The sequence below is a fragment of the Lontra canadensis genome, unplaced genomic scaffold (assembly GCF_010015895.1).
Source record: "Lontra canadensis isolate GAN:19392208 unplaced genomic scaffold, GSC_riverotter_1.0 scaffold2, whole genome shotgun sequence".
NCBI classification, from domain to species: domain Eukaryota; kingdom Metazoa; phylum Chordata; class Mammalia; order Carnivora; family Mustelidae; genus Lontra; species Lontra canadensis.
The window spans coordinates 10,748,840-10,773,131 of record NW_022630996.1 but is presented as its reverse complement, the minus strand read 5'-3'; the positions used below and the strand labels follow the sequence as shown (position 1 = coordinate 10,773,131).

At 43.9% G+C, this 24,292-nt stretch overlaps 1 protein-coding gene across 3 annotated transcripts in view; it reads right to left on the bottom strand.

Moving 5' to 3' along the window:
• The window catches only part of LOC116874167 (solute carrier family 23 member 2-like), a 55,945-nt gene extending 31,913 nt beyond the window's left edge, over nucleotides 1-24,032 (bottom strand). For 2 of the 3 annotated variants that reach the window (XM_032868632.1, XM_032868614.1), the window contains exons 1-3: nucleotides 23,898-24,032; nucleotides 21,347-21,493; nucleotides 11,936-12,093 (exon numbers count right to left, since the gene is read on the bottom strand). In XM_032868632.1, coding sequence (XP_032724523.1) covers nucleotides 11,936-12,093; nucleotides 21,347-21,493; nucleotides 23,898-23,939 — 347 coding nt within the window. In that variant the 5' untranslated portion in view covers nucleotides 23,940-24,032. The remainder of the gene's footprint in view (nucleotides 1-11,935; nucleotides 12,094-21,346; nucleotides 21,494-23,897) is intronic. The other variant, XM_032868623.1, reaches the window with a different exon arrangement.
• Nucleotides 24,033-24,292: the final 260 nt, after the last annotated feature.

Genomic DNA, 24,292 nt, shown 5'->3' with positions numbered 1-24,292 from the left:
ACATAGGTTATCTCAAGAGCCCTTCAGGGAAGTGACGCTGCGCTTCTTGTGCTGGAGAAGACTGGGGGCTGGGGGTGGGGAGGGCAAGTGGCGGTAGGAGGGCTCAGCTCGGAAGTGGGGAAGCCCTGATGAGAAAGGCTGAGTCACCCGCCAAATTGCAACAGTGTGTTTGTTATAAAAACAACTGATGACAAGACATGAGCTAAGAACAAACTAGAGTTTATGTTCATGATTAGAGGAGACATTTTTCCTCCTCTCTTTGTAGACCCGATTTAACCCAGAAACAGAAATATCTACCCTTTTGAAAGTAGTGGGAAGATAAACTCCCACCCTTCTCTCTGAGCTCTCAGGTACTCCTGTTGAAGAAAAATGTATTCATGACACTAGTTAATGACATTCCAGTGACTTTATTCAAGGAGACGACTACAATGTAGTTCTGTAGTAGGGGAGAATGATCAGGCTTAACTTCGAATACCATAAGAAAAGGTGGAAATTTTTAGCCCAGGAGCAGGGTTGGGTCAGGGGCTGGAAAATTACCAAGAGGAAACATCAGGGATAAGATAGGAGGTGGGGAAATCCTGCTGAAGGCAGGCCAGGGTGATCAGACATCACCTAAATGATGGTAGAGAATGAGGAACCCAATCAGATGTGGAAGGTGAGGATGCTGACTATACTGAAGTAGCAAGATTCTTGCTGAAATTGGAAAATGCAGAGACCAATATGAACACTCAAAAGTCAGACTTAGTGTCTGTTGGACTTAAGAGAGAATGGTCATAGTTGATCTTGTCCATTAGACATTATGACTACATAGATCTCTTCCAGTTAAGTGATGAATAAACAGAAAACTCATGACTTGGGCCTGAAAAAGATCTTGCAGAAGAGGGGAAATGTTTTCCTGCTCTGAATTTAGAGGAAAAATTTCCTTTAAGAAGCAAGTGAAAATTGTTGAGTATGGTCAAAAATAACAGATGATATACCTGCATTATAGAATAACTTGGGACAATATTGTTTCAAGATTTATTTATTTATTTGAGAGAGGGAGAATGAATATGAGGGGAGGGGCAGACCAAGAGGGAGGAAGAGAGAGAGAGACTTCACCCTGAGCATGGAGGCCAACACTAGGCTCGATCCCAGGACCCTGAGATCAGGACCTGAGCCAAAATCTAAAGTCAGACCCTTAACTAGCTAAGCCACCTTGAAGCCCGACTTGGGATATTTTTATTTTATTTACTTATTTATGAGAGAGAAAGAGTGAAAGCACAAGCAGGCAGAGGTAGAGGGAGAAGCAGGCTTCCCTGATGAGCAGGGAGCCCCATGTGAGGCTCGATCCCAGGACTCTGGGATCATGACCCAAGCCAAAGGCAGACACTCAGCCAACTGAGCCACCCAGGTATCCTCTTGGGATATTTTTAAACAGAATTCTAATAGAAGATATATGATGACTTAGCTAAATGAGACATATACCATGTTCCTTGAACGGAAAAATTGATATTATAAAGGTGTCACTTATTCCAAGTTAATCTTTAAATATAATGCAAATGTAATCAAAATCCCAATGAGAATACTTTATTTCATATAATGATTTAAAAATTCACCTGGAAGAATTTAAAAATTAGAATAACTTATAAAGACTTTTAAAGGAAAGAATAATGAGGAAAGCATGCCCAGCTGAATAAAGTACAGTAGAAACTTATTAATTTTAAAACAGTGTGGGGGGTACTTGGGTGGCTCAGTTGGTTAAACATCCAACTTTAGGTTTCAGCTCAGGTCATGATCTCAGGGTCATCAGCTTCTGCACTCTGCATGCTCCCCTCTCTCTCTCAAATGAATGAATAAATCTTAAAACAAAAACAAAAACAAAAACGAAGCAGTGTGGTAATGGTTGAAGACACAACTAAGAAATTAATGGCAGAAAACGGTAGCCCTGAAACAGATAGATGCATGGATATATAGGAACTTAATATGTAATGAATAGTCTCGATTCCCATTTATTCAACAAATGATATTGAAAAAATTGGCTTTTAGGGAGAAAAAAATAAATTTGAGGACTCACTTCTACAATACACCTAAATAAATCCCAAATGAATTCAAGAGTTAAATTTAAAAACCTAAACAACACACATATAAGTACTTTTTTAAAAAGGTGATTATTTGTCTTATCTATTGAATAGAGAAAGGATTTCTAAGTCTAAAAGTAGATTGAGAAATAGCAAAGGAAAAAAGTAATAAATTTTACCAAAGAAACATAAAAGCTTTGATATGGCAAAAATTTCTTAATCAAAAATAAAGACACACTAAAAATGTTTATGGCAATTAATAAATACAAAGATTCAATATTCTTAATGTGTACTGGATTTTTTTTTTTTTGCAAAGTAAGAAAATCGTTGACTTCTGAGATTATACAAACAGCCTCTCTTGAAACTCCAATAAAATGACCTTAAAATATATTTTAGAGGGATAAACCACAAGATAAGAAGATCTGAGCAGGAGATCTTTGAAAGATGGAGAGTAGATTGATAGTGTTAACTGATCTGACTGCCCCTGGGGAATCAGTATTCTATGCTAGCAATAGGTAAATGACATTACACTGAAAAACTCACAACATATCAAATATTGGCTCTTAATGTAAGAGTAAATGTGGAGCTAAAACAGGTTTAATGTCTTTTTCAGAACCAGTCAGGTAACTGTCCTTTCCCCATCTTGGCAGAAGACTAGTTTATTCTGTGGAAAAGGCAAGACACAGGGTCTGTGGATTCTGCAGAGAAACTGGTACAGTTGAAGTGGAGATACCATACTGAACACTGGGGTGATTCATTTAGTATATACACACGGAACACTAAAACATCCAGCTCACTTTCCCACTGAGCTTCTAGCACATTTCCAGCCAGCCCTTTACTCTCCAGGCAACAGGCTAGAAGTTCCTTTTCTGGAGGATAGGACAGCCTGAATGGAAAAGCATAAAGTTGCTGAAATTCAGGCTTCCCCACCTGTGCTAGGAAAAGTATAAACATACTTGAAATTCATGACAACATGTCAAGAGTACAATGTGAATGGTGGCCCTTGCATTTGGTTTATGTGGCATTCCTATGTATCATGCTGCAATGAAGTCCAAAGTGAACAAGATCCAGTCTCAAGCTCAGAACCTACAGTCAAGCTTTTGAGACCCAACCTTTAAATATGAGCAGATATACAAGGATCACGAGACAACCACAGGACCTTAGATGACAGAGAACAAAATAAAGAAACAGATGGAAGTAACTTGTCCTGTAGGAAGATGATAATTTTCTTAAAGATTTTATTTATTTATTGGAGACAGAGAGAAAAAGAGATAGTGAGAGAGAGCATAGGTAGAGAAGAGAGGGAGAAGCAGACTCCCCAAGAGCAGGGAGCCCAATTCAGGGCTCAATCCCAAGACCCTGAGATTATGACCTGAGCTGAAGGCAGATGCTTAACCAACTGAGCCACTCACGGACCCCAAGAGATGATAATTTTTTTCAAACACATTCTCATTTCATTTATATCTTTGGCAAGTAAGAAGATCTTACATTCATAAAACAAGAATAGGATGCATAAAACAAGAATATTCAGAAAACAAAAAAATCTCTTGAAGTATTAGAGTAGAAATAAATTCAGTAGACATGAAGGAAGATAAAGTTGATTAATTTCCTCCTCCCCAAAGACCAAAAACACAAAAAGTTATAAATAGGTAAGAAAAGGTAAGAGAATTAGAGGATCATTCCAGGAAATCCAGCATGTGAATAAAAGGAGATTGAGAAAGAAACTCAAACAAACTGAAAAATAACTCTTCGCATATTAAAGGGAATTACTGAGTACACAGTATAATGGATGAAAATAAATTCAGGCCATGACACATAACTTAAAAATTTACAACACTGGGATTATAAAGCAGTTTTTTCTTTTTCTTTTCCAGCTTCTGGGTTGGGGGAAGGGGGAGAGATTACATAAAGTTTTGGCTTTCTTAAAATCACACTGAATGTTACAAAGCAATGGAACGATGCTTTCAAAATTCTGAAAGAAAATTATTTCCAACCTAAATTTCTATACCCAGCTAAGCTATCAATCAAGTGTGAGAGTAGAATCCAGATACTTTCTTATAAACAAAGTCTTACAAAATTTATCTCCTGTGTTCTCGTTCTCTCTCTCTCTCTCAGGAAGCTACTGGATTATTGTGTTCCTCCAAAAAAATAAAAATATATGGGAACAAGAGACCTAGACTTGAGAACTGACATGAAGGGAATTCCCAGGATAGGGATGTAGGGGCATCTGAGGATGACATATATAATGTATACCAGTTATATACAGCAACCATTCAAAATAGAGAAAGTCAGAGAGTTCCAGGAGATAGTTCACCAAGATGAAGGTAATGTGAATGAAATTATTTTATTATTATTTATATTTTATTCATATAATTTTTTTAAAGAGACAGAGAACATGAGAAGGGGAGGAAGGGAGTAGCAGAGGAAGAGGGAGTGAGAGAATCTTAAGCAGGATCCACGTTGAGTGTGGAGTGGGGCTTGGTCTCATGACCCTGTAATCATGACCTGAGCTGAAATCAAGAGTTGGACGCTTATCCTAATGAGCCACCCAGGTGCCCTGTGAATGAAATTATTAAGAAGAAATTTAGACGATAAGCAAAGAGTATAGAATTGAATTAGAAATAAGTACATAGAAAATTAAGTATATTAGAAACAAGAAAGATGTAAACTCCAGGGAAAACAAAAATCTGGGCAGGAAAAGGGAACATGATTCAGCTCCAAATAATATCATAGTCATTAATTATAATGTCGACACGGAATATTGAACTAAGCTGGGAGCATAGAAGAATAAGAGGATGGGAAGTCCACTTGTATGTGGTGAGTGAGGGTCTGTGAAAGAAGAGGAGACCTCAGACATCGATACTGGTGCACTGATTAGTAATTCCTAAAAGGGAAGTGTGTTAATTAGAGATTTGGAGGATAGTACCTAAATAATCAGCTTAAGAGGAAGAAATGTTTGCCTCAGTCTAGAAAAAAAAAATGGAGAGAGGAAGATTTCTGGTAGGAAGGAGAAGTCTGTTTGTCTATCTTCTTTAAACCTATCACTGCTTACTACCCTGAGAGTACCCCAGTCCCACTGCATCCCTCTGCCCAAAGCCAGTGATGGATTGGGAGCCATTGCTCCAGCTCTCCCTTCTGTTCTGCTCCAAAGACATACCTGTCCTTCTTTGTTTTTAGGGCTTTAACGCTGATCATGGAGAAATGCAGTCAAATGCTCTACCCCTGAGCTATACCCCAATCATGGAGAAATGAACTGGGGAAACAAAGATGAAAGCAGGTGAAGTTGCAAATGTTGTAGGCTCTCAGAATTTGTCTCAAGGCTGGGGCCTTCATCCATAGCTCTCAGTCCCTCCTCCAAGATAATAAGAGGCAGCCTACTGGACTTTTGCTCTCAGGCACAGGTTCAAAGGGTATGGCTCACAAAACATGTCCCAAAACTGTTCTAAAAATACATTTTAAATGGTTGTTACTTTTCCCAGTTATGAAGTAATACATGGACATTGAAGGAAAATCAATGGCAATAAAGAAAAATATAAAGAATAAATTTAAATCACCCTAATTCTATAACCCGGAAATGATTAACATTTTGTTCCAGTCTTTTTTTTATTTTTAACCAGATAAATGTTATCAGCACTCACATAATAAATACCTTTCATATAAAATGTAAACCACCCACCAATAACCTTAAAGATTTCTACCAGTCTTTTTCTGTCTTCAAATAGAGAAATGATTCTCAGTATACATATAATTTCTACCTCTCATAATTATAAATTACATTGGCTGCTATTACCATAGTGAAAATCTTGAAGCAGTTTAAATGTTCTTTAATAGGAAATAGCTAAATAAATTAGAATATAATTATATATTCTACAGAATGAAATACTAAGTGATCATTTTTTTAAAAAATACTATTGCAGAAGTGTGTTTGCTAAAATGGAAAAATATTACAGTGCATTGTATATGTTTAAAGAGCGAGAGGAGAGCTGTTTTTTACAATTAAAATTTTTTACTTATTAAAAAGGAGAGGGAGGGTACAAAATTTTGTGTATAGTACAATCCTTTTCTTGATGTGAAAAATAAATTTCTGTACCTGGCACTGAGCTAAGCTCCTTGTGTGCATTTTCTAATATAATTCTCTAGGCTTTAGAAAAATTAAAAAACAGTTCCTCTTCACAGAAACATGAGGACTTCAGGAGAAAATAATGCAAATACTGTCCAGGGTAGAGAGGAAAGGAAGCATGAAGTCTCCTCTAGGGAGAGCAATATGCCTTATGCACTTGAGAACCTGGATGATTGCCCTGAGAAGGTTTGGGGTTGGGACATGTGCAATTCAAGAAGCCTGTGGGTAAATGGGGAAGTGGTCAACAGTTGGGGACAGATGCGTCTGGAGGGTGAGCTGCTGGAATCCAACCTCACCCATGTCATCATTTTGATGTTCCCTTCTTGAGTCAATCCAATGAGTGGGTAAAGGATGATGTCACGGGGACTTTTCTTTGAAATCGATCAGAACGGGGAGCAGAGACCCAGGATTATAAGAGGGGACTGAAGAATTCCTCTTGAGTTTTAAAGGGTCACTGTGTTGTAAGAATTAGTGAGCACTCGGAGTCCCAACTACTTCCTACTGGACATAGAGCACTTTGTTCATTTTCTACAGAGCTCCCTGGACCAGATAAGGAAATGCCAGCATGTGCCTTCCCCTACTGGTAACTACTCAACTTAAACCCAGAGGAAGCAGAAGTACCAGCCCCGTCTTCGGGACTCCTCTGTTGCAATGCATGGCCCGGTCACTCTTCTACCCCCAAAGCCACCACTGTTCCTGCTCCAGCCAGAGATCCATTGGTACATCTGGTGACCTGGCTGTCAAGAGGGCAGGAGCAAAGTGGCTGCATAACTACATATGCCTGTCAGTGGGTATGGCCTTTCTACAGAACCAGCCTAAGTGAGGAAGGCTCCTGGGGGGATGCACCTAAGACCCCTAAGGTCATACCAGGGAAGCAGCTATCCATGTTGCCAAGGAGTACAGCTGCCTGCCCCACACTGGGCGCAGTGCTTATGAGCTCTGATACTGAGCAGTCGTGCACCTGGGCTGCTCAGTCCACCGAGCGTCCAGCTCTTGATTTTTGGCTCAGCTCAGGATTTCAGGATAGTGAGATGGAGCCCCACACTGGGATCCACACTGGGCGTGCAGCCTGCTTAAAGATTCTCTCTTCCTCTGCCCCCCGCCCCCGGCCAAACTGCATGTGCACTCCCTTAAAAAAAGAAAAAAGAGCAGCAGTTATCATCTCTTATCATTTTTTTATTATTTAATGTCATTTTAATCACTAAGATATTCTGAAATCTTATTGTAACATCAGCCTGTTTTGGGTTATCAGCAAATAACCAGCAATCAGATCTACTTGGCCTTTGAGTCATAGACTATCAGCTAGGTTTTATAATCCATAATGTCTCAGGAAGTTACTCATCAGCAGCTGGGGGAGAGGAGCTTATTTCCATGGGTAGAACCAAACGCACATTTATTCCTGCCCTCACCTTAGTCTAAAGACATTAGGGTGATGTTACCTCCTAATTTTATTTCCCTCTTTCTCTGCATATTTAATGAAGGGGTAAGTTCAAGTTCTTTGGATCCTAACTCCTGATTAGTTTATGTTTCTCACAAAACCCACCATCAGGCTAAGCCCACTGGTAATCCAATTAAAATAGGGCACTTCATCACCTTCTCTGTCAACATCAGAGCTGTCCATAACAGAGATCAAAGAGGCCTTCAGACACTGTATAGTTGAACTCCTTCACTTTATAGATGATAAAATTGAGTCTTAAAGAGGGTAGGTGACTTGTCCAAGTTCCCATGGCACAGAAGCCAAGACTAGGGTTCAGGCCTCCAGTTTCAAAGCTCAATGCTCTTCCATGTGTAACTCTCCACGGGGCTGGGACAGGGGTGGGGTCCCCAGGTCCCCAGGCAGGTTCCTGCAAGGTCTCCCTAATGCTACTGCAGCCTCTTACATTCCTAGGGCCAATCCTGGAAAATGGGGGAAGGTATGTGCATTTTAGGGTTCTGAGAGAGAAACCAGAGCAAACCCTGTACCTCTTTGAGTCCTTGGTGAGCGATCTGGAAGAAATTTTGGCTCTAAGAGATGGTGACAGAAGAAAGAGAGAGCAGGGAACTAACCCACCAACGCTGTGGGCATGTGTGTCCCACTCCTCAGCAGAGATCGTAAGAACTTAAGCCTTGGCATATCACCTGAAAATGACTTGCAAAGGAAGCACTTTGCAAAGTGCCTTTGATTGGGTTCAGGCAAAATGGCCATGCGAAGAGTGAATATAGTCCTCGGGATGCTGTCTACAGTCAGCCTCTCCTGTTATATCATCTAGACCTGTGTGGTTTAATTCAGATAACTGACAAAGAAGACATGGATATTAATGTTTTCCTGTCCAGTCATTTTCTGTCAAGACAGGTCAGGCCAGAAGTCCACTGTAGGAAATGTTTTCCACTTCCCTTCACAACCCCAGAGCTGAGCACAGGCCTGGCACAGATTAGGTCAAATGGAGATTTTTGGCGAAGGGATTCTCACTTGCCTGACTCCTTCTAAAGTCCAGGGAGGGGTCCCTACCCTGTGTTCACTAGCCATATGTCTTTGTCGACTTCGCAAAAGTAAACAGTTTCAGCCACATTTGGCTACAACTCTTGTCTCTTTGTACCGCCACCTTGCGGACCCTGAATCTTGCATCAGATGGCATTTGAAAGGCCATAAGCACTTTTAGGATCTGCCTAAGGGGAAGCTGAGTCAGGATAAATTGAGTTTGAGTGTGGTAGGATGTACTTACGTGGCTTGAGACCACTAAGCCACCCACGGATACTTTATTTCTAGCCACCTTGGTGTCATGATTGTTTCTTGTAATGCTCCTACCCCCCATCCCCACCCCATGCCAGCTTGATCTACTTCACGACATGAAGGCACAGAACCTGCGGTCACATGATGTTATGAATGTGTCCCACTGCACCTGGCATTTGACATATGTGGGTGGTAGATGAGAAACAAGGTCTGAAATGCATGGTGCCAGAAGCAAGTCTGTGGAAAATCTGACCACCATCAGATATGTGAAACTGCCAGAGAAGATTTGGTTCTCATTTCTATGCAGTCAAGATGGAAGCTGTCTCCTCTCAAGAATATACTTAATAGGGGCGCCTGGGTGGCTCAGTGGATTAAACCTCTGCCTCCGGCTCAGGTCATGATCTCAGTGTCCTGGATGGCTCAGGTCATGATCTCAGTGTCCTGGGATCGAGCCCCGCATCGGGCTCTTTGCTCGGCAGGGAGCCTGCTTCCCCCTCTCTCTCTGCCTGCCTCTCTGCCTACTTGTGATCTCTGTCTGTCAAATAAATAAATAAACTCTTAAAAAAAGAATATACTTAATAACGCACCATATACACTTATAAATGCAGTGCGCATTTTGAAATTTTTTGATAGAAATCAAATACAACAGAATTTCTGTGTTTGCAGGGCACAAATCTACAGCAGCATTTCTGTATCTCAGCTAGCAGTATTTCCAAGCAAACTTGGACGAACCTGTGCTAGAGGAGTGACTGAACGATCTCTCCTTCTCTTTATAAAATGAAGAGGTGATCAAAGAGTACACAACCTTCAATTAAGGAATAAAAGAGTCTGCAGGCATACAATGTGGGGGAGAAGTATGATAGGGTGCTGTAAGAATGTTAAATAATAAAAACGACATGCTGTATTTTGGAATTTACGGCATTTGTGGTGTTTATCTACTTTTCAAAATTTGTGATTTGTTGTGATTTTTTCCAAGTTAATAATATTCTCTCTCACATATGCTTTTGTATTCATACTTCTGGATTCCTTTTCCTTAAAGGGGATGCCAAAAACTGTGTAAGCTTCAGGCAGAACAGAACCCGGATCTGTTCTTGGACTAGATGCTCAATTAATGTTAAAGGAAGAAGACACAGGACTAACAGGTCTGAGGTGAGGGGGTGAGCAGAAGAGGGCCAGAGAGGGCCACAGAGAGGGATTTCCCGAGCAGATGGCAGCCCAACAGAGCCACTGTGTGGAACTCTGGGAATCAAGGTGGGGCAGAGGGTAGTGGTGGAGAGCAGGAAGAGGGGAGGTGTGGAAATGAGGAGGAGAAAAGCTCCAACGAAACATTTTCCTGGCCTCACAATTTGTCCAGGCCAGCGTCAGAGCAAAAAGACTCCATGTTACTCAGGCTAATTTTAGCGGCCTACATAGGTGCACAAGGGACTGGATGTTTTTTGTTTCTAAAAGGTGACTGCACCGATTTGAACAATTGCTCATCTCAGTGGGACCCTAAGGGAGGAAAGGCAGTGCCGGCATTGACCTTGTTTTATGGGTCCCAAACCACGTACCCCACTAGTGAGCCTATGCCGTCTTGTCTCCTCAGAACAGAACTCCTCTTCCCTGCCTCTTTGGGAAATTCCTCAAGGGGAGTCTCCATATTTGTCGCCCTGGTGGGTGAGAGCTGGGCATTTGGCTTATATTGCACCAATCAGTGCTCTTCCCTGGGATTTTAAAATGGGAGGCTCTCCAGAGCAGATCCCACCTGCTTTGGGAGAGAAGTGCGAGGACTGCCAGAGCCTGTCTACACTCCTATGTGGGGGAGTCTGTCTGTGCCAACAAAGTCAGGCACTGGCAGTGTGATGAGGAGACTGTCTTCAGATGGGACAGAAGAGCCGCCCGCACCTAGCCCGATGCTCCAGAGGGCTCCACTCTGCCTTCTCTGGGAGACATGTCCACGTCAAACCCATGTGCCTCTCCCCTTTGAGAGCCAAGAATTCTCAGTGTAAATGGCCCGGAGTCTTTTCCAGAGGCTGCTTGGGTCTCCTCCCCAGGTCTGTCCTGCTGAAAGCCAAGCATGAAGCAAATGTGTACACCCCCCAAGCCTAAGGAGGGCCAAGCATCTGCTGTTTGGGGAATCTGGTGTGTGTGTGTGTGTGTGTGTGTGTGTGTGCATGTGTGTGTGTTGGGGCTGGGTGTGGAGCTTGGACATGCAGGCTGGGGTGTCCACATTCATGCATGTTAGACCATTTGTGCTCTGGAGCAAAGCTTGAGGTAGGAAGAGAAGGGAGAAGGCCACAGGCTGGGGGTTGCCCCTGCCTCCCATGAGGCTAAGTCCTAAAGTAGAACTTTGAGCGGTGGCAGAATTCTAAATTCAAACCTGGACTTCCGGGCGGAATGATTAGAACAGATCTTATTTAAGAATTTGTAACTTTGGGGGCGCCTGGGTGGCTCAGTGGGTTAAAGCCTCTGCTTTCGGCTCAGGTCATGATCTCAGGGTCCTGGGATGGAGCCCCGCATCGGGCTTTCTGCTCAGCGGGAAGCCTGCTTCCTCCTCTCTCTGCCTGCCTCTCTGCCTACTTGTGATTTCTCTCTGTCAAATAAATAAATAAAATCTTTAAAAAAAAAAAGAATTTGTAACTTCGGTTTGTAACTCTCCAATATTTAGACACACAGAGTGTGGGAACCTGTTTGTATTCTTGCCCTGCATCTCACAAATGTTAGGGGCAGGCCTCTATAGAAACAAGAGAAGTCCCATCTTCTGAGTCCCCCCTGTTCCTGACATGTGATGCACCTTGCCTTTCTCCTACCTTGATCTTATACATTAATAAAGAATGAATTTTTGCCTAAGCTAATCTGGATTTATGTAACTTTAATCAAGAATCCTAGCTAGTACAGACAGTTAAGTGTTGGAGTAAGGACTTGAACCCAGGCTCTGATTCCTAGTCCCGTGTTCCCTTTAGCGGGTCCCACCAGCTGCCTAACCACCTCTCCAGCTGCAAGCCGAGCAAATCTTGCTGATACTCCAGCAAGGAAAAGTCAGAAGCCAGGGAAAAGAGTTTTACGTACCTGACTCCTAAAAACACTTGCAGGAGAGTGCAGAGGCCGGAGACAAAGAAAATGGTGCTGATGAGGTAGCTCTGAGTCAGGGGGTCATGCTGCAGGCACAGGTCCTTGGCCAGGATGAGCGGCACTGCCACGAGCCCCCCCAGGGCCGTGAGGAAGTGCTGTGGGCAGAGCAGAGAGAGTGGACAGGCATGTAGGTGCTGCGGCTGTCTCCCCAACCCTCATTCCCGGTCCCCCGCCAGAGGAAAGAGCTCTACCTCTGGTCTCAGAGGAGCCTGACCAGGAGTGACAGGCAGACATTCAGATCAACAGTGGGAATGAGGGAGACCAGCAGGAAGAAACAGAGACCCAGCCAGAGGGTCTGGGGTTCAAGGGCACAACCCCAACACTGGGAACTGATATTCTGCGCAGGGACACAAAACAGGAGGACATAACAGGAACCAAAGAGGGGGTCTTAAGAATAAGAACAAGGCAAGAGGGGTGACTGGGTGGCTCAATCGGTTAAGTGTCTGCCTTCAGCTCAGGTCATGATCCCAGGGTCCTGGGATTGAGCCTAGAAGCAGGCTCCCTGCTCCCTCTCATTCTTCCTCTGCCTGACTCTCTGCCTACTTGAGCTCTCTCTCTCTGTTAAATAAATAAATAAGATCTTTTTTAAAAATCTAAAAAAAATCTTTAAAAAATCTAAGAAAAAAAAAAAAACAAGACAAGAGGCTCATAATTAAAACAATGTACAAGGTGAGGGCAAGACTAATGACCAGGAAGCCTTGAGCACATTCCCCTGGACAGATCATATGTTAAGTCACAAACAGCCTTGGCAAATTTAAGAAGGGAATCATACCAACGGTCTTTTCTGATGATAATGGTATGAAACCGGAGGAAAACCAGAAAATTCACAAATCTGTGGAAAGTAAGCAACATCCCCCTGAGCAACCAATGGGAATAAGAAGAAATCAAAAGGGAAAAGATGAAAAAAGAAAATGAGAAAAACAAAAATGGAAACACAAGATATCAAAATTCCTGGGCCACAGCAAAGTAGTTTTAAGAGGGAAGCTCATAGTGATAAAGGCATAAAAGAAAAATCTCAAGCAGCCTAATTCTATACCTCCAGGAACTAGAACAAAAAGAATAAAGTAAGCCTAAAGTTAGCAGAAGGGAGGAGGAATGTATGTCATTAAAATGTCCATACTAGGAGCACCTGGGTGGCTCAGCAGGTTAAGCCTCTGCCTTCCGCTCAAGTCATGATCTCAGGGTCCTGGGATCGAGCCCCGCATCAGGCTCTCTGCTCAGCGGGGCGCCTGCTTCCCCCTCTCTCTCTGGCTGCCTCTCTGCCTACTTGTGATCTCTCTCTGTCAAATAAATAAATAAAATCTTGAAAAAAAAAATGTCCATACTGGGGAGCCTGGGTGGCTCAGGGGTTAAGGCCTCTGCCTTCGGCTCAGGTCATGATCTCAGGGTCCTAGGATCAAGCCCCGCATCAGGCTCTCTGTTCAGCAGGGAGCCTGCTTCCCCCCTCTGTCTGCCTGCCTCCTCTCTGCCTACTTGTGATTTCTCTGTCTGTCAAATAAATAAATAAAATCTTGAAAAAAAAATGTCCATACTATTCAAAGCCAGGCATAGAGTCAATGATATTGCTGTCAAAATTTCAATGATGTTGTTCACAAGAATAGAAAAAAAACAACGCTATAATTTGTATGGGACAACAAAAGACCTCAAATAGCCAAAGCAATCCTGAGAAAGAAGAACAAAACTGCAGCCATCATAATTCCTCATTTCAAACTTTGTTATAAAGCTACAGTAATCAAACAGCATTGTACCTGAAAACTGGCTGTTATTTTCCTTTACCTTAAAAAGTACAGCAAAAATGAAATAATAAAAACATACCGGAATTTCATTTGTTTGTCAATGACATATGCAGATTTTTTGCTGAATTTGATAGCAGTTTTTGAAAACTGGAAGCATGTTATTTTCAAAAATCCAAAAAACAAGAAAGGAGAAACCAGAATGGTACTATCATAAAAGTAGACAAATAGACCAAAAGAACAGAATTGAGAGCCCAGAAATAAACCCATGCACATATGGTCAACCAATATTTGACAAGGAAGCCAAAAAGACTCGTGGGGGAAAGGGTAGTGTCGTCAATTAATGGTGCTGCAAAAATAATAATAATAATAATAATAATAAAAATTTTTTTAAAAATTAATGGTGCTGCAAAATCTAGACAGCCACACACAGAAGAATGAAAAATGGAACTCCTATCTCGCATCACTCACAAAAATTAACTCAAAACGGATTAAGGGCTTAAATGTAAGGCCTGAAACTGTGAAACTCCTACAAGAAAACAGCAGAAAAGCTTCTTAACGTCAGGTCTTGGCAAAGATTGTTAGCTATGACACAAAAAGCACCAACAACAGAAGCAAAAATAAGAAAGCAGGACTACATCAAAGTAAAAAGCTCTGCACAGCCAAAGAAACAGTCAGCAAAATAAAAAGGCATCCTACAGAATGGGAGAAAATATTTGCAAACCGTCTATCTATAAGAGATTAGTATCCAAAATTTTTAAAAAATATTTAATTAATTTATTTATTTAGGAGAGAGAGAGAGCACGACCAGGAGGAAAGGGAGAAACAGCCTCCCCGCTGAGCAGGGAGTCGGATGCAGGGCTCGACCCCAGGACCCTGGGATCATGACCTGAGCTGAAGGCAGATGCTTAACTGACTGAGCTACCCATGTACAGCCTTAATATCCAGAATATCTAAGGAACTCAGTAGCAAAACCCAAATAATCTGATTTAAAAGTGGGCGAGAGACTTGGAGCTCGGGAGGACGGGGAACGGGTAGGAGGATCCTGAGCTCACCCCCTTCCATGCTCACAACTAGATATCATCCCCTTCCAGTCAAGAAACCGAACGGTGATCCGAAGACCAGCAGAACAAATCCCACAACTGAATATAGAGAAGAAGCTGCGTCTGAAAGGTCAGGAAGGTCGGAAAGATGGCGGGAGGCTGCCCGCCGCGGGGAGCGACCTGTGCACACAGAGAGAGCAGAGAAATGGGTCCTGGCACCAGGGAGCTCACACAGGGGAGACGAATCCCCATACCCTTTGGCTTTAGACACCAGAGCCGGGGCACTCCTGGAGTCTGTAAATCCTGGGGAGTCTTGGAGCCTAGAGCGGCAGAAGTCAGCTGACTCAGCCCTGGGCCAATCAGAAGGGCGAGTGACAGCCGGGTCCCCGCCCTTAAAGAGCCAGCAGCCTGTGTGGAGAGGCAACGTAGAAATGGCAGTTTAGGGGCGCCTGGGTGGCACAGTCGGGGAAGCGACCGACTCTTGGTTTCAGCTCGGGGCTCAGGCCGTGATCTCAGGGTTGTGAGACCAAACCCTGTGTCATTAGCTTTGCACTCAACAGGGCGTCTGCTTGGGACTCTCTCTCCCTCCCCCTGCCCCTCCTCCTCCCACTCCAAGCTTGCTCTCCCTCTCTCTGTCTCTCTCTCTCCCTCTCTTTCAAATAAATAAATAAATAAATCTTGAAAACAAAACACGGCCGTTGATACAACATCTGGAGCAAAGAGGAGACAGGTCTGTTCAAACTGATTGTGGAGCGTGCTTGGAGGACTTTTTTGAAAACGAGGGAGCTGGTGGTGCCCTTTCCCTCCCGCTCCGCTGGCAGGAACAGAACCACGTGCAGGAGGCGGGGCTGCACAGACACCTGTAGCCTCCGCCCGGGCTCAGGGCAAATTCTGTCAAAGCAGCGCACGTGCCCCGCCCACCGCAGGGGGCAGAGCTGCCGGCGCTGCCCGCCCCACCATTGCACCGAGCCCGGCCTCACACCCCCAGCCGCCTGGCTCGCAGCCGCCTGGCTCGCAGCCCCCAGCTGACAGCCGCCTAGGTGCTTCGGGGATCTGGCATGGGACTAGTGGCCTACTGCACTTGGCTAACACTGCCGCCCTGCTCCCAAATTCCCTGGCGGGCATGCCCCTTCAGAGCTGGCCTGCCTGGGTCCCACTAACACCATGGAGAGCAAGCACAGCCCACAACAGTCAAACAGCAGCGCGGATGACTGCGCTCAAAGGAGCAGTGACTCAGACACCACAGCAACGTGTTAGCAACACACCAGAGACTCCCCTGAAGGGCCAGGTCCTGGTGAGCAGGGGACACTGCCCTGCAAGACACTCAGGACCTCGTCTTCATAAAGTCACTACTCTCTTATTTATTTATTTATTTATTTATTTATTTATTTATTTATTTATTTATTTAAAAAAAATTAAAAGATTTTACTTATTTATTTGAGAGAGAGAGACAGTAAGAGAGAGCATGAGACGGAAGAAGGTCAGAGGGAGAAGCAGACTCCAGATGGAGCAGGGAGCCTGATACAGGACTCGATTCCAGAACTCTGGGATCATGACCTGCGCTGAAGGCAGATGCTTAACAACTGGGCCACCCAGGCGCCCAAGTCGCTACTTTGAAGAGCCAAAGTCATAGCTGACTTTCTTAACACACAGAAGCAGACACAGGCAGACAAAATGGGGAGACAGAGAAATGTATCCCAGATGAAAGAACAGGACAAGGCCATGGCTAGAGAGCTAATCAAAACAGACATAAGTAACATGCCTCACAGAGAATTTAAAGCAATGATCATAAGGATACTCACCAGACTTAAGAAAAGAGTGGAAGACGTGAGTGAGACCCTTAACACAGAGATAAGGAATAACACAGCAGAGCTATAAGGGCTCAGTAAACAAAATGGGGAGCAGATGTGTTGGGATGAAAAACAGGATAGAAGAAACAGAGGAACAAATGAGTGGCCTCGAAGGCAGAGTCATGGAAAGTAATCAAGCTGAACAAAAGAGAAAAAAGAATTACACAAAACAAGAATGGATTAGGGAAATCCATCAAATGTAATAACATTTGTATTATAGGAGTCCCAGAAGAAGAAGAAGAGAGAAAAGGGGGCAGAAAATATATTTGAAGAAATGATAGCTGAAAATGTTCCTAATCTGAGGAAGGAAACAGACATCCAGATCCAGGGGGCACAGAGAACTCCGGACAACATCAACAAAAGCAGACCCACACCAAGATGCAGTGTAATTAAGCCTGCAAACTATAATGATAAAGAAAAAATCTTAAAAGCAGTAAGACAAAAGAAGTCATTAACTTACAAGGAAAAACCCAGAAAGCTAGTAGGAGATTTTTCAACAGAAACATGGCAAGGCGGAAGGGTGTGGCATGATCTGGTCAAAGTGCTGAATGGGAAACATCTACAGCCAAGAATACTCCCTATCCAGCAAGAACATCATTCAAAAACAGAAGGAGAGAGAAAACGTTTCCCAGACAAACAAAAACTAAGGGAGTTCATGACGACTAAACCAACCCCTCAAGAGGTATTAAAGGAGACACTCTGAGTGGAAAGGAGAGACCAAAAGTGACAGTACAAAGGCAGGAAACACAAAAGCAGTAACAATGAATATTTCTATAAAAAAAATAAGTCAAGGAACTCACATACACACAAAAATATAAAATATAATATCATATACTTAAAACATGGGAGGAGAGGGGCACCTGGGTGGCTCAGTGGGTTGGGGCCTCTGCCTTCAGCTCGGGTCATGATCCCAGGGTCCTGGGATCGAGCCCCGCATCGGGCTCTCTGCTCAGCAGGGAGCTGGCTTCCCTTCCTCTCTCTCTGTCTGCCTCTCTGCCTACTTGTGATCTCTGTCAAATAAATAAATAAAATCTTAAAAAAAAAATGGGAGGAGAGGAGAAAAGAATGGGTTTAGACTTAAACGACCACCAACTTAATACAGACTGCTATTTGTAGAAGAAGTTATAGACAAACCTAATGACAACCATATATCAAAAACCACTAATAAACATGCAAAGAATAAAGAGAAATAAATCCAAATATGTCACTAAAGAAAATCAACAAAATATGACAGAGAGAAAGACAAGAAAGGATCAGAGAAAATCTTCAGAAACAACCACAAAACAAGTAATAAAATGGCAATAAACAGATATCAATCAATAATTACTTTGAATGTAAATGAACTAAACACTTCGATAAAAATACAGGGTGTCAGAAAGGATTTTAAAAAAAGTCATCTATATGTTGCTTACACGAGACACATTTAAACCTAAAGACACCTAAAGATTGAAAGTGAGGGAGAAATAGTTATCATGCAAATGGATGTCAAAAGAAAGACAGGAGGAGGGCACCTGGGTGGCTCAGTCAGTTAAGCATCTGACTCTTGGTTTCAGCTCAGGTCACGATCTCAGAGTTGTAAGATAGAGTCCTGCATTGGCCTTCACACTCAGCAGGGAGTGTGCTTGAGGATTCTTTCACTCTGTCCCTCCTTCTGCTCATGCTCTCTCTCTCTCTCTCAAATAAATAAATAAATCTTAAAAAAAGAAAGAAAGCCAAGTAGCGATACTTATTTCAGACAAAACTGACTTCAAAACAAAGAGTGTAATAAGAGACAAAGGACACTATATAATAATAATGGAGACAATCCAACAAGAAGACATAACAATTGTAAATATTTATGCACCCAATATGGGAGCACCCAAACAAATTTAAACAGCTAATAACAAACATAAAGGAACTAATCAATAGTAATACAGTAATAGTAGGGGACTTTAACACCCCACTTACATCCATAGACAGATCATCTAACAGAAAATCAACAAGGAAACAATGGCTTTCAATGACACACTGGAACAGATGGATTTAACAGATATATTCAGAACATTTCATCCTAAAACAGCAGAATACACATTCTTTTCAAGTGCACATAGAACATTCTCTAGAACAGATTATGTATCAGCCCACAAAACAAGCCTCAACAAATTCAAGAAGACCAAAGTCCTACCATGCATCTTTTCTGACCATAACACTATGAAACTAGAAGTCAACCACCAGAAAACAATCTGGAAAGATCACAAATACATGGAGGTTAAGTAATATGCTACTAAACAGGAATGGGTTAACCAGGAAATAAAAGAAGAAAAAAGAAGTACACGGAAACAAAAGAAAAGGAAAGCACAACAATCCAAAACTTTAGGATTCAGCAAAAGCAGTTCTAACAGGAAGGGTTGCAGCAATAGAAGCCTAGATCAAGAAGCAAGAAGAATCTCAAATACATAATCTAACCTTATCCCTAAAGGGGCTAGAAAAAAAAAAAACAAAAACAAACAAAACCTAAACCAGCAGAAAAAAACATGAAATAATAAAGATTAAAGCAGAAATAAATGAAAAACTAAAAATAAACAAACAAACAAAAAAACAATAGAACAGGTCGATGAAACCAGGAGCTGGTTCTTTGAAAAAAAAAAATCAATATAATTGATACACCTCAGGCCAGATTTATCAAAAAAGAAAAAATAAATAAAGTCACAAATGAGAGAGGACAAATAACAGCTAACACCACAGAAAGACAAACAATTGCAACAGAGTATCATGGAAAGCTCTACGCCAACAAACTGGACAACCTGGAAGAACTGGATACATTCCTGGTAACACAAAATACCAAAACTGAAACTGGAAGAAACAGAAAATTTGAACAGCCTGATAACCAGGAAAGAAATTGAATCGATAAGCAAAAAACGCCCAACAAACAGAAAGTCCAGGGTCAAGTGGCTTCACAGATGAATTTTAACAAACATTTAAAGAAGAGTTAATACCTGTTATTCTTTAACTATTTGAAAAATTGAAAAGGAAAGAAAACTTCCACATTCATTCTCTGAGGTCAGCATTATCCTGATACCAAAACAAAATAAAGACACCACTAAAAAGGAGAACTATAGACCAATATCCCTGATGAACATAGATGCAAAAATCCTCAATAAAATACTAGGAAACTGAATTCAAGAATACATTAAAAAAAATCATTCACCGTGATCAAGTGGGATTTATTCCTGGGTTGCAATGGTGGTTCAATATTCCCAAATCAATCAATGTGATACATCACATCGAAAGGACAAGAGAAAGGATAAAGAGGAAAGTAATAAGTAAGAGAAAGGGTAAGAACCATATGATCATTTCAGTGGATGCAGAAAAGCATTTGACAAAGTACAACATCCATTCATGATTTTAAAAGAACAACAACCCTCAGCAAAGGAAGTTTAGAGGGAACATAATTCACAGGAAAAACCCACAGCTAATATCATCTTCAGTGGGGAAAAACAGAGAGCATTTCCTGTAAGGTCAGGAACAAGACAAGGATGTCCACTTTCACCACTTTCTTTCAACATAGTACTGGAAGTCCCAGCCACAGCAATCAGACAACAAAAAAATAACAGGCATCCAAATTGGTAAGGAAGAAGTCAAACTTGTACTATTAGCAGATGACATGATACCATGAAAACCCAAAAGACCATCAAAAAAAACTAGTAGAACTGATAAACCAATTTGGTAGAGTCATAGGATACAAAATCAACACACAAAAACCCGTTGCATTTCTGTACACCAATAGTGAAGCAGCACAAAGAGAAATTAAGAAAACAGTCTCATTTACAATTGCACCAAAAATAATAAAATACCTAGGAATAAACCCAACCAAAGAGATGAAAGACCTATACTCTGAAAACTATAAAACAGTGGTAAAAGAAATTGGAGAGGACACAGAGAAATGGAAAGATGTTCCATGTTCATGGATAGGAAGAAGAGATTATCATTAAAATGTCTATACTACCCAAAGCAATCTACACATTGGGGAATATTCCCTAACTGCATGATAAATGTATCTCTTTTTAACAGCTGCATACAAAAGTCACCTGCTCAAATGTGTCACAATTTGCTAGACCCATTCCCTTTGAAGGATAATTGGGTTGTTTCTAGGGTTTTGCTTATTTGTTTGTTGTGGGGTTTGATGTTACTATCGCCATTAATGTTACAAGACCATCTCTGTACTTATCTTAACAGGTCTTGCCCTCGTACTCTCGTACAGAGAAATTCTTAAGCTCTGGGGACTGGGTTAAAGGGCACATGATTTACATGTTGATAGAAACCATCAGTGGTCATCCAGAAAGGCTGCATCCAGTAGTGTTCAAACACAAGTGTTTGACAGTGCCTGTCTCCCCAAATTCCCCAAGCTCTGCTCATCACATTTTTTAAATTGTTGCGAATCATATAAATTGAAATAGGTCTCGTGAAAATGATGCAGTTGGTGTCCTTGGTGTTTTAGCATGAGGGAGAATCCTCTGCTAATTCCAACCCCCCACTCCCATCCCCCCACCCCCACCGAGAGAGAGAGAGAGAGACAGACACGAGGAGCTTGGCGTTCCCCCAGTGGTCAACAATGCGGAAGACCAGAAAGACAAGAATATTAGTAACTGAAGCTGTGGTTCTTGACCAATTCGGCCCCGGTGTCATGCGTGTGGCTTTTGAGGCAGAGCCTCCTTGGACCCCATGCCTGCTGGGTGGTGTTACCTGGATGCCCAAGAGAATGCAGAGGTACCACGGGGGGACATCCAGGACGCTATAGGTTGGCTGGCTGCTGCTGGAGCTCCCGGCCTGCCCAGCCTTCTTCCCGCCTTGGCCATCATGGTGACAGTTGAGCCCGTCATCCACCCTCTGCTGGGAACAAGAGAGGGACACACCTGGGCATTTTAGAAGGAAGCAAGTGGACTTCCTAGTCTCACTTCAGGGGATGGACGGCCTGCCAGGGGCAAGAGGCCATGGCACAGAGATCACGGCTGGCCAGTTTGGGATGTCGAGGTCCAGACTCAAAAGACCAGTATTTTGGGGCACCTGGGTGGCTCAGCAGTATAAGCCTCTGCCTTCGGCTCAGGTCATGATCCCAGAGTCCTGGGATCGAGCCCCACATTGGGCTCTCTGCTTGGCGGGGAGCCTGCTTCCCCCCTCTCTCTCTGCCTGCCTCTCTGCCTACTTGTGATCTCTCTCTCTGTCAAATAAATAAATAAAATCTTAACAACAACAAAAAAAAGACCAGTATTTTCCACATTGTACATCAGCAGGGCCTGAATGTATGGTCCGGGGTCCCGAGAGGGGACAGGCCGCTTTGCCTGAGGCCCATCTGCACAGCAGCCGCTTTGTGGAAAAGGGGTGGGGGCCAACTCCAAGGTCAGAAAATGGGGCAGATCTCCCTTCCAGACAGGTAGCTGGGGATCCTGGCCCCAGAATGCTGGAGCTGCCCTCAGAGGCGCTCCCGTGGCCCTATGTCTACACCTGCCAAAGCTCTCCTCAGGGCGCAGTTACTCCAACAGACGGCTACTGCACCCATCTTTGCTGCGGGGCTGGAAGGTCCTAGAATGCGCTGACTAGGCCTTACTCCTCCATGTGGCCCCGGCTTCAACAGCAGCCAACACCCGTGCTCAGTGTGGACCGAACGAGTGGAAGCAGCGTGCCAGTGTAAGTGGGAGCAGCGCCCGACGGCCTGGGGCAGACAGACAGGCAGGGAGAGACTCAGGTGCAGGGACAGCAATGGGGTTCCCGGGAGGAAGAGGGGTCCCTTGCCCCACTGACTCCCCTCACACCCCACCCCCAAGATTCTGGTCGCAGGCCTGGCCCTCTAGGTTTGTTGGCTAACACTCCCATGCACCCGGCGCTAGCCAATGGGGTTGTCCAGGTTTCTCCAAATGTGGCCTCTGTTATCCTGCGTCAGCATCTTAGCTCCCCCTGAGGGCCCCCTGGAGTCCCCTGCTTCCCCTTCCCACTTGCGAGAGCTCAACGCCTCCTCCCAATCACTTCTCCCGACCTCCCCACACCCACAGGAGTTTTCTCCCCGCGCCTCTCTGTTGCATAATTCACCATCCTCTTTCTTGGACCAGAAGCATTTCTGCGTGTCCTGTGTTCCCCTAGCTAGGCCATAAGCTTTCGGGGTCAGGAAGCTGTCTCCCCTTCCTTAACGTCCCTCAAAGTTTCTAGCAGGGCAACATGCATGCGAAACCAGACACATCCCTGAAGAGTGTGGCTGCAGACGAAGAGAAGACGGACCGCTGGAGAGAGGGTGGGTGCAGGCCCAGACCCGCCCCGCTCCCTGTGGCCGCAGGTGAACTGCCGTGTGGAAGTCTCTGATTTCCCAAGGCAGTTGTTTGCTTCGATTTCGTTGTTTCCATGACAGTAGGGGCAGAAAGAATTCTGAAGAGATAAGCGGAGAGATGTCTGAAGGGCCTCCCAAGAGTTCCTGGAAAAGACGGCCGAGGGGCCTCTTCCCCGGGGGTGGCCTCCGAGGACAGCTGCGGGGACCGGGCCCAGGTTTGCGGGTGACACCCAGCCCCCAGGCACCCGGGGCTGCCGTCGGGCCCTGGCGCAGAGGCGCTCTTGCCACCTGTTGTGGAGTGGTGGCTCAAACAAGAGTGTCTTCACTCTTTGACTCCGTTCACCCGGCTACTTGCAGGTGCTCGAAAACGGGTTGGGAAGGTGGTGGGGCCAGGGCTCAAGGACTTGCCGGAGAAGCCTCCAGAGATGTCACTGTCACTTCTCTGGGCCTCAGGTTCCTCATCCAGGAACAGAAGCACCTGCTTCGCTGGCTTGGAAGGAAGAAAATAAAACACAGAGTGCCCGGGGGGTACTGGTGCTTTGGTAAATACTGGTTCTCTGTCTCACTCTCTGATGCCCTCTCTCTTTCCCTTTGCTTTGTTTTAGAAAGTCCTTCTGATCAAAGAAATCATAACACGGAGGAGCCCGGAAAGCAAATATTTAGACATTTAGATTCAGCAGAGACCAACTGTGAATAAAGACAAAACTCAAAGAATCTTCCAGCGCTTCCTCCCTGCTTGAGAATGCACTAGCCGGGTTTAGTGCTCAGGGAGGAGTCTTGGCCTCATGATGGGGGGATCTGGAGGGCAGCTGCATACCAGTCTAATAATCTAAAATCTTGCCTCGAACGTAAGCCACACGTCCTGAGCATGAATAGTGAATTAGGGCACCAGGGCCCCCAGCCGGGACCCCCTTCCATGCCCTTCTTCCATTCTACCTGCCCCTCTCTTCTCTTTCCCTCTCTTTCAGCAGCACTCACCAAAGGGTCGGGGTGCTCCCAGCCGGTGATAGCAGAGCTCATGGCGACCTGGGGTCAGCTCCTGTTGGCCTCCTCTCAGGACAGAAACAAAGGGAACCTGCTTCAACTGAAAGAGATTAACGTCTTCACTGTCTGCCAAAAAAAGGGAGAGAGAAAGAGAGAGATCCTGGGCTGGGCTGGCTCTGGGGAGGGTGGGGCTTCCAGACTTCCCTTCTCGCCCCTCCAATCACCACAGGAGACCAAGGTACACTCAGGTGCAGCACATGTTTCATAATTTAATAAGTTTGAGAAAGTGTAGAGAAGTTAATGATCCTCTATGACACTATGGAAATAAATCAGGTGCAGCCTTTTGGGAGTGGCACGAGAGTACTTTCTGGAAGCCAGATTCCAGTGTG